A 10,812-nucleotide genomic window follows, 5' to 3' on the forward strand; every position below is an offset into this window, starting at 1 on the left:
GATTTCTGAAACTCAGCATTATTGGCAGTTAGGGCTAAATAATTTTTTGTGATAGAGGACTGTACTGGGCATAGTTAGTTGCTTAGTGGCATCCTTGGCCTCTACCTCTACCAATAGTTCCCTAGTTCCCTCCCTTGCACCCCCAGTAGTGAAAAACATAAATATCTCCAGACCTTGCCAAATGTCCCTTCGGGGATCAAATTGCCTAGGAGAGCAAGTCGGTAATGCTACCAGTCATTTTCTGTGACTTAGAATCTAAATCCTAGATAATTAGCTTCCAAAGGGCTATGAACATCATTCTTAATCCACTAGTCCACAATCACAGACCTAGTGAATGCTTTCCTCTCCACTTACTGTAACATCCTTTACACTGAAGATACACAATGAACATTAACTCAGTAACAAGCGATTGCACCCTAGGCTTGTAGTTTTGATTGCTCAGGTGGCAGGGCAAAGCCCCAGAAGACACATTATTGGGTTCTTTTCTTGTGACTTTTCACAGATGATTACAATCAGACCAATAGTCTGTAAAAGAATCCATTTCCAAAGTTTAAGCTTAAAGGTAGAGTGCTAGTGAATGTTTGAACTAAATCAATTAGGCTGTATCCTAATTGGGTAGGTGAGAATCCAGGTGATATCTAGACCTGATGCAGATGTTGACTGTATGGTTGCTCCTGCCTCCGGACAGTTCCTCACTAGCACAGTGACAGGTTGGAAACATACATCCCGTGGGACATCCTAGCCATTAGCTCAACAACATAGTGGGTACTAAATGTATCCCAAGGCTCTGTATGCCCTAAGGCTTGATGCATGCTAGGCCTCTTGGTTACTAGGCTTTATACTGTTCACAGTGACCATTAGATACGCATCCTTAAATGCTGTTCTGAACTTACAAAGATGACTTTCTAACAAGAGTCTCAGGAACAGTTTCTGGTATGACCAGCTAGATATTATGACTACTTTGTGCCTACTTTCGAGCAGGAAAACCAGGTTTGGGCTACAAAGAGTTCACTGAGCCTGTTAAGAGCTTGGAGTAATGAGAGATGATAAATATGGTATTTACCAGAGCCCTGCTTGACTGTAAGCCCCACTGATGCAAGTCAATAAACCAGATGCTATTTGGAGCACAAAACCATGTCAAAATGTGTAACTGTGTTACCTTAAGTGCTAAAGATGGTCACCTAGGTTTGAGAGTCACATGAATCTGAGCAGCCCGGCCTCAGGTATTGTTTTTTGTTCCAAAGCTCAACCACTTCCCTTCACACTATGACATATGCTCTTTTTTCCCCCTCTACTTGATTATCCTCAATTTGCTCTTAATAAGTAATTATCCTTTTCTAGGTACAAAAGCAAACTAAGATTATGAGCTAAGGGCAAGAGGTAAATTCCAGCAAAAACTGGAAGAACAAGAATTGATGAATTGTTTCAACTTTTTTCTTCGTTCTATATCTTAAAAATGTATTTTTTACCTTTTTTTTTTTTTTAGGGAAAGGTTTTAGTGAATCATGAATCTTAAAATTAAGAATAAACATAGCAGGATATAGCTGCTTAACTATTAATCAAATATGTCTACATTTCATTTAGGATTTGGGATATCAGCATGGTGAACATAGTTTTATTTAATGAGTAACATTAATTCTGTTGCATCTCTCTTGGCAGAACTCTTTGGCTATTTTGGTAGCCATAACCATTACCGTTGCAAAGACCTGGAGACCAAATCCGCTATTGAGAATGCATCCATGCTTTTCCAATTTCTGTACTCTCACAGCACTTTGCTTGTGCCTTTGCTATGAAAGTCCTGTCTTGCATTAAAGTCACTAACACTCTCCTTTTGTATTGCATCAACTAGCTCTATGATTTGTAAAGTGTAGACATCCAAATGAATTGAAATGCCAAGTTATTTCGGTGCCTAAATTCCATTCCAAGTGGGTCCTTGTATTAAGCCAAATCATTTATTCTTCTCTGTACATTAGGATTGTTTTGAGAAAAAAGCTTCTTTCTAATCTCCTTTAATAGTTTATTTTTTAAAAGTTGCCAAATAAGCCTGGCTTTTAAAAATTCTTTAGGTCAATCAGAATGCAGTTTTAGATAAAAATGTAAAACATTTTCTAGCCATAGATATTTCAATGCTAACCTTTGTTTGCTGTACTTCTATCCCCCCCCCCTTTTTTTTTGACTCTAAGTGAATATTTCGAGTTTAATTTGACCAGAGATGCACTCTCATTAGTGGTGTTCACATTTGTCTCTCATTCACATGGTTGTCTCTCGTGTTGTACGGAGGGTGATGGTGTGGCAGCCAAATGAAATCCAAGTATAGGATGTATATAGTCTGACAGCTTTATCCTCCTAGGAATGACCAAACCAGTGATTAAATGTTCCAGATGTATAATCATTCTGATAATCAGTTGGTCCTTATTTTAAAATTCTGCTCTGGTCTTCTATCAGTGGAAACCCACCCACCCTTGGTAGGTCACAGAAAAATAAGGCAACTGTCTTAATTAGAATAGAAATTAACATAACTTTTACCTTAATGGATATTGAAAACCAATATTGATACAATATTGAAGTAGCTAGTTCATGATACAGTATTGATATAACAAGTTAATGCCATATTTTTCTTTTTTAAAAATTATTTATTTATTTTAGGGAGAGTGTGTGAGCAGGGGAGAGGGGCAGAGGGAAGAATCTCAAGCAGGCTCCATTTCATCCTGGCTTAGCATGGAGCCTGACGGGGTAGGGGAGCTTGATCCCAGGACTCAGATCATGACCTGAGCCAAAATCAAGAGTCAGACTCTCAAATAACTGAACCACCCAAGCGCTCCTCTCCCATTTTTATTTTTCTTTACTAAAATAGTGGGAAATATTCTGCACAAGATGACAAACTGTTCTTGATCTATAGTTTAACCAGTTTTCAAAGTTGAGACTTTTGCATCTGTATCTGGGTCCTTGGGCACATTTAAGAGAGGGAGGCAAATGGCCAATTGTGGGTATAAATGCTAGTGAAACTCTAAACCCATTAAACCTTTGAAGAGTTTGACCTATATGCTCAAGTTAATAAATTACATCAAAACTCATCAGTTACTTCACAACACTGTGCAAAGATCAAATTCATTTCTCTGGCATCATCAATATCTTAACTGATACATCCTGGAGGCAAATAATCCTGGAGACAAAGTGTATTGGAGAAAGAAGTTATGAGAAAAGTTTGGGTACTTGGTTTTGTCTTTCTTTCACCCACAATCCCCAGAGCCTGCTCCAACATGGCAGAAATTTGACAAGGCCTTAAAGTCTCAGTGCACATAAATGAATGTTTAAAGTAACAACTAAAGTAACAACTGTCATCTTGTCATTCTTAAATGAATCTCAATAGAGAGAACATACAGGTTTCTTAAAAGAAAAAAAAATTGAAAGGCAAGAAACCAGAAATATAGCTAAGATCTCCCTAACTGCTTAGCAGTCAGTTGACAGGTTTGCTGCATCATACTTTTAACCTCTCACAATATCAAAATAATGGCCACTGGATTATAAACTCCTTATATTTATATAGGACTTTTTGTAAACTTTATAGAGATTAAGAACCTGGGGTGGTTATTCCTCCATCTCAAGATGACCTACAACATTTAAAAACTCTTTCACTCACTCAAGTTACAGTGCCAGCTGCTCTCAATCTGTTTAGATAGAAATTTTCCATATTCTGAAAATGAATTTTATACTGTTATATATTCTAAACATTTAACAGTTTCATTGGAAGCATCTTGAGGAATCAGTTTTCCTGTTTATCTTTAAATAGTTTTCATCAGGACTTAACATGTACTTATACAGTCTCTTCGAATTTCAGTTGGTTATCACTAGATTGTGCATTTAAGCTAGTGAATTATGCTTTATATCCACTCCATTAAAAAAAAAAAGGCGCTAAATTAGGAAGCAGTTCCTTGGGTCAGTAATTTTTCAAACTGTATATGACTAGTGGAGTGATTAAAAATGCAAATCCCTAGGCAATACTTTATGACTCTGAGTAACCATGAGGGAGGGTTCTTAATTTACTTTTTCAATAAACACCCAACTGTATCTGATGCGATGTGTCTATAGAACACTTGGAAAGCTGCTTACATGCTGAAGAAAAAATGACTCAATTTCTATTCCAAATAAATCCTATCAGCACGTATGGCAGTTTTTGATGAGTAAAGCTAATTAGTCAAAGTTTTTGTGCTTTACAAATCCTGAAAACCATACAATGAACAAGAAACTCTGCCCAACTTTCAACATTGTAATTTCTCTTAGACTATCAGGATTAAATCTAAGAGTATTAGAATTGCAACACTCAGGATCCCAAAGTTGAAGTTTAATTTTAGTAAACCATTTCTAAATTAATTTAACCTAGTGTTTTCTGGAGAAAGTTCATAGGACTATGAAGGTCCTTACAGCAAGGTCTTGGTTTAGAAGGCTGCATATTTCCTTGAAAGCAGATTTTAAAAAACAAAACAAGACAGCCTGTACTATGATAAGACCTAAAGAGGAGCCTCAGAAACAGGACCCAAGATTAAACAGTGACAGGTAAATCATTTTCTAGACTTCCGGTGATTCTTGGCAGCAAGAGGTTTGCTTTGGAAGAAACAAAAAAAATCCTCATCCACAAAGTGACTAATTAATGAAGTGACATAATTATTGCCAAGTAAGAAAACCTAGTATTTCTTGAGATGGGCTATAGCAGCCTGCAGTGTATTTGCTACCAAAAGACAAATGCAAACACGGGGACTTCTTGCCGGGTCGCATCTTTTTCCCAAAGTACAATTTAACCACTTCTCTGGATAATTTGATTAAACAAGACAGGGCCTCTCAACTGGCTTCCTTGGACTTGAATTATGAGGCCTAGATTGGATGAAATTTCATGATATCCAACACCTGAATCAAAACAAGTTATGATTTCTGTGTCTTTCCTAACATAAGAAAGTTGTGGTATCATGGTGATAAACTTGAGTCTGAAACCAAGACTGGAAAAAATACAGCCATAACCGGCTAAGTGAAAAAAACATTTTTGCCTCAATTACAAGCATTGATCTGTGTATGCTGCATGCCTGACACAGAGGACATTCAATAAATGTTGAACTAAACTCGTTTTTCTGGTCTTGAATTAGCCTCATGGCTATTCTTAATACTTAATTCTGTATATAAAGAAAAAAATCTAATTGTTAATCTTTTAGGGAAGTCTCCTGAATGAGTTTAAGATTTAAAAGAAAAAGAAAACAAGGAAAACAAAGGGAAGCCAACAAATCTGTAAAAGGCAAGAACAGTAACAACGATATGGCCAAAACAAGCACTCATGATTAATACAGGTGAGTCAAATGCTCGGTTATTTCCCTCCTGATTGCTAGAATTATCTCTGAAAAAAAATCACTGAATCTCCTCTTTGAAGAGTTTATAGATAAGTGAAACTATTTCATGGAAATGCTAGCCTTAACATAAAATGTGGTCTCTTTCACTTCAAAAAACAAAAACAAAGCAAAGGTAAAATAAGACAAAACAGCTCAGTTTAATTTCAAACGTTAATATATTTTCTATTTTATATTGAACATATGCATCTGTAACCCCTCATTTGCAGCAACTATCACATCCTCATAAAAGGGGCAAAATTTGTAAGATGCCTCTTAAAATAAATATTCTTTTTTATAAAATAATAAAACTTCAAATAAATATTCTTTACACTAAACAATATGTTGAAAAAATTAGAAAATAAAGGTTGAATTTTACTGTAACTGTACAATATACATGAAGTCCAAAGGGAAATCAGAGTCTTACAATAAAGGCTTTTCTGTAAGGCAAAATACAATCTAAAAACATACTGATTGATTCACATTCTTCCGAATGTACAACATATTAGTATAATATTTTGTGACTGTGCCATATAGCATGACACAACGTGTTTTTCACAGTTGCAAATATTATTGTATATACAAAAATATAGCACATTATCTCTGGAGAAAACAATGGGGAAAAAAAAAAGTCATCTAATTTACAAATTTTGCAAGTACTATTCACAAACAAAAACTTTGCCTGGGAGTGTCTGTTGTTTTAGCTTATGCAACACGTGGGTCCCCAAGTTCTGTATCCCATACCTTGAGCTCCATTAGCTGAGTTCTAACAAGCGTATCAGTTAAAACGGCACATGGACAAAAAGCATTTCACTGCAAACAGCGAAGGCTATCCCAACCCTCTATTAACAGTGCCAAGATTCTAACTGTTTAGTTGGTTGCATATGCGTTAAAAAAAAACAAAAACAAAAACAAAAGACAATCCTTATTACTGTCATATTCCTGATTAATGGTGCTATGTTGGTTTTTCAAAGTTCCTGGGTGGGACAGTGGGAACTTTGCAGCAAACCGTGTTTGAGTTTTTACAGCGGCATCCAGGCCGGTTAACCCGGTCATAACACCCCTGGCACAATTTAAGGCAACCCTTGGCTGGAAGGTAACACCATAAACAAGGCAAAAAGAGGGACATGACGCCCATGGCAGACCAGCGTGTACAACAGTGAGACTGGCTGCAAGAACACGGGTTGTCCGCACAGTTATCCTCGTCATCATTAGAACAGTGATAGAAGAGACCTTTCACACAGCACACGCAAGTCCCATAGTCAATCACGTTTTGGGCTGAGCAAAGGCACTGCTTGTCGCAGATCCAGTCTGATGGCAGAGGTCTAGGATAGGTGCACTCCTTACACTTGCACTTGCCACAGTCCTCACACCTGTAGGCGTGCAGGCCCAAATCTTCCTTGCTCAGTGGCTTAAGCTCACCTGGCTTGAGCTCTGATTTGGGCTGCACGCGGATTATCCCATCAGCGACGGGTCCCGAGGAGAAAGATGGTCCCAACAGTCTCTGTTCAGAGGAACTGCTGCTGGTACTTGTCCTCGTACTGCTCCGAGACCCCGAACTGACTGTGCTGATGGATCTGGACAAAGAGGCTCGTGCGGAAGAATGGACCTGTGGGTGCTGGAGCCTGGGGGGCTGGCGGTGCTCGGGCAGACCATGGAGCCTCTCGTGTTTGTGCTGAGTGGAGGGGCGAGGAGCAGGCTTGAGCCCAGGTCTCGGGACCACAGTAGGCCCCTCTGTGTACTCATTGGTGTTTCGGATGGCTCTGATCTGATCCAGAGACAACACGTGTACCTGCTGGGTGAGGGCATCTCTGGGGTCGGGCTCCCCACGCTGCCTGCCACCGTCACGGGGTGTCTGCAGCAAGGACTGCGACCCGCTGCCACTCTGAGCTCTGGCCTCCATCAGGTCTTGGAAGTGTGGTCACTCCAGCGGGCTTAGAACACATCTGAATTCCTGCGGAAACCAAGAGGAAAGAGCTGGTTTACACTCCAGGATACTTCCCACTCTCCGCCTACCTGGATTAACTCTTGGCTTTCCACTCCCCTAGAGAAACAGGATTTGAAATGGAGTGGGTATGGAGGCTACCAGAATAGCCATATGACCAATACTATATCAAAAAGTGCAGGTTATGGCAGGATTAGACAATTCTCTAATCCTGTGTTGTGTAGTTACACAAAGCTGATCGTTGTTTCAATCACACAGGTAACGATTCCTTATTCAAATGAACATAAAATTGCAAGGTTCAGGCTCAAAGTAAAGATTGCAAGAAACTAACGTTAGACCATAACATTGCCGCCGACATACATGAAAGTTGAATACTTTTTCAAAATTGGAAATAGGTTTTTAAGTTTGTTGTGGTCATTTTTGCCTTAATCAATAAATGCAGCCCAGAAATTCTTTCTTGGTTCTTATTGTGTCTGTTTTTACATCAGATACCTTTAACTATGACTTATCCAGTATTCAGGAACTTTTTAGAATACCGTAGAATGAATGTGACTTGCAAAAAAGAAAATAGTCACCCCCCCCAAGGAAGTTACAAATTTTACAACAGTCATGCATTATTAAGTATACAGTAGCAAAAGTTATAAATTAAAAACAAATCCATTCAAATCCTGTTAAGCGCCAGCAACACAAGAAAGCAAACTTACACAATCATCAACCAGCAGCCGAATTTATTTTCAACTTCTCAACAACTTGAGGATCAAATATTTTACAGCCTGATAGCCTAGGAGAACATCTTAAATTCTGTAGCATACAGATTGTTCTGTTTTAGAAATAAATTATGTCAAAAATCTTAATGGCTTTGCCCGTTTCCAAAACCTTAATAGTTCAGGACATAAACCGACTAGTGATCACAGGAAGTGTTTCAAAAATTGGTGTCACGTCTCAAATCTATCATTCTGACAAGTAATTGCAATCCCTCTGTATATTTCAAAATTATCATCCCCTCTGGCAAGTCTACAATGAACAAAAACGGGCAAAAGTGGACCTTCATCCACTCTCCGATTTTTATAAAAGAGAGACGCAGGCAGGTGACACACGCCTCCCAACTCGGAACAAGGCAGAGCTGGAAACCGGATCTCACTTCCAACAGAAAGGCAGACAAGACAACGTTGATCTTTGCTTTCACTCCGTTTTATCGGCTCTATCGGCGTCCCAACACCGTCCCCAGCAGGTGGGACTCAGTCGGAGCCCCGGGGGACTTTTCTCCGGGGAGACTGACGCAGCCCAGGGGCTAAACTGCCCTCCCCCAGCACACAATCCGAAGACTGCCAAGCAGGAGGGGGCGGGGGGGGGGGTGCCGGCGCCTCCCTAGGGGACGTGCCTTGAAACGCTGGAGCACACTTCCCCCTCCCGACCTACGGGCTAAAATATACCCCACCCCAGAGCACTGGAGGGAGCCACTCCGCCCCCAGGCAGGGGTCACGCAGCCCACCGCAGGGCGTTCTGGCTAAGGCCCTTGAGTGTCGGGCACAGGTTTCGAGCCCTGCCGCCGAAAGCCCTGACTTACCCGCTGCCCGGACAGGTCTAACCCACGTACACTGGGCAACTCCACCACGCACTGACCGAAGGGGCATTGCCTGCGATCCGCACACCCATCTCCTTTTGGGTGGAGAGAAAAAGTGAAAGGAAAATTGCTTTATAAAAGAAGGGCAAGTCCTAGGGCTTCACTGAACAAACCGGGTCTGCAGGACGCAGATCCCTGGTCTGGAAACTTTCGCGCAGATTTGCTTGCAGTTTTAGCATCTTTGATAGGGGGGTTGGGAGGGATTTTTTTTTTAACAAAAATGACTGCTGCCCATTTCTGGCCTCCTTCGCAGCGCACGCCACCCACCCCCCACTCCCCACTCCGAAAGTGCTTAGAAACCCCCATGAAGAACTGTGTGTGATCAGACTAAGGATTAAGGGGAAAGGACTTCAGCACAAGGGTGGGGCAAGCACAGAAATGGCTTTGTAAAAACGCACAAGATCCCGAATTCAAAGCAGCAGCAGCGACTAAAAAGTAAATCAGCCCTTCAAAGGAAATAAAACTATCCTCTTTTGGTACCTATTTTCAGGTAATGGAAAACGATCGCGACCGCTTGATGACTTTCTTCCTGTGCTAGGTCAGCCCAATCTTCCAAAAATAAAAAAAAGCGTGACCCAGGCCGACCACAGAGAACGGAAAAAAGAAAGAGCTGCCACTTCCGAAGCGTAGCCCCGGCGTCCGGCAGGGCGACGTTCCCACCCGCACCCGGCTAGCCTCGGTGCCGGGCACCCTGCCCAGTTTTCACTCGCGGGGTCTCGCTGCCCCCGTGAGGCGAGCGACCCGACCCGCGAGTCCCCGGTCCCGCTGGCGCCCCTGCCTCGGGACAGCCTCACCCAGGACCTGCCTTCCCCGGAGCGGAACAGGTTAGAAATGCGGGCGCCTACAACGGGGACCTGGAAAACACAAAGTGTTCCTCCTCCCTCTCCCGCTCTCAGCGCCGAATTCGCGGTCAATGTAGAGCCAGCAGCCGACTCGCGACGAGCGGTCCGCCACCCCAACCCCCCAGAGCGCGGGCGCGTGGGGTCCTGGGGCTGGGGACACCGTACCCGGCGCGCACTGCTGCCCCCGCCAAGGCAGGCCGAGCCTGGGGCGAGGCAGTTCCACAAGCAGCTCCCTGGATCCCCCCTGGGAACCTGCGGGGTTAGAGAAAGGGAGGCCTGAGGAAAGACAGACCCCACTCCCGGTCCGACTGCATCTACTCCATGTTGCCCACAACGCGCCGGCCACGGCGCCAGGAGGGTAAGAGCCAAACGTGCCTCACCGTGATCGCGGCTTTGCACCAACCCCTCTCCGTTGGATTCTCTTCTTCCAAGCGATGTGCAAATAAAATCCAGCCCCGATGCAAACTTTTCCCCCTTCTTCCTAACTCTGCTTCAGTCCAAGTTCCGAGCGATCGGCAGGAGGAAAAAAGGCGAGGAAAATCCCGAGCCAAGTCCCCAGCCGATGAACACTCCGGGGTTCGGGGCTGGGGGCGACCCCCCTTCTAGAAACGCACGCGGAGTATTTCCTTTTTCTCAATGAACTGGAGGCCGAAGCGCCAACGGCGAGTCTCCTTTCCCGGCAGATGAGTGAAGGAGAAAAAGAAAACGGCCTTACACAGAATCTAAGGCCAGATGGCCAAGTCGTGCGGCCGCGGCCGCGTCGGAGCGGAGGTGGCGCGGGGGCGCGGGCCGGGCCGGGCGGGCGCGGGGGCCTGGGCGCTGCGCGCTCCGCCGGCCCCTCTCCTCCGCTCGCGCTGCGCCGCGCGGCTCTCGGCGGTGCAGACTGGGCGTTGTGGAGGCGCGGCGGAGAGGCCGAGGCGGGGGCGGTGGGTGCGGAGGAGGAGGTAAAGGAGGAGGAGGAGGGTCTGGGGCCCGGCCGGGGGGGCTCGCCGTTGGCCTGCGCCCTCGCCTTTCCGGAGGAGGCAGGGAGCT

The 10,812-nt window shown here is 43.6% G+C and overlaps 1 protein-coding gene across 1 annotated transcript; it reads right to left on the reverse strand.

Annotated features, from left to right (window-relative positions):
* Positions 1-5,526: 5,526 nt before the first annotated feature.
* Positions 5,527-10,259, reverse strand: SPRY2 (sprouty RTK signaling antagonist 2). Its single transcript, XM_007098385.3, has 2 exons — positions 10,161-10,259; positions 5,527-7,323 (listed from the first exon to the last, which is right to left on the reverse strand). Exon 2 carries the CDS (start codon positions 7,270-7,272, stop codon positions 6,325-6,327), a length of 948 nt encoding a protein of 315 aa, XP_007098447.1. The 5' UTR covers positions 7,273-7,323; positions 10,161-10,259; the 3' UTR covers positions 5,527-6,324.
* Between the last annotated feature and the right edge of the window lie 553 nt (positions 10,260-10,812).

The sequence above is a fragment of the Panthera tigris genome, chromosome A1, assembly GCF_018350195.1.
Source record: "Panthera tigris isolate Pti1 chromosome A1, P.tigris_Pti1_mat1.1, whole genome shotgun sequence".
Lineage (NCBI taxonomy): Eukaryota > Metazoa > Chordata > Mammalia > Carnivora > Felidae > Panthera > Panthera tigris.

What these genes read in the sequence shown, in the direction of transcription:
- SPRY2 (XM_007098385.3), bottom strand. Translation starts at nt 7,272, where the DNA reads ATGGAGGCCAGAGCTCAGAGTGGCAGCGGGTCGCAGTCCTTGCTGCAG.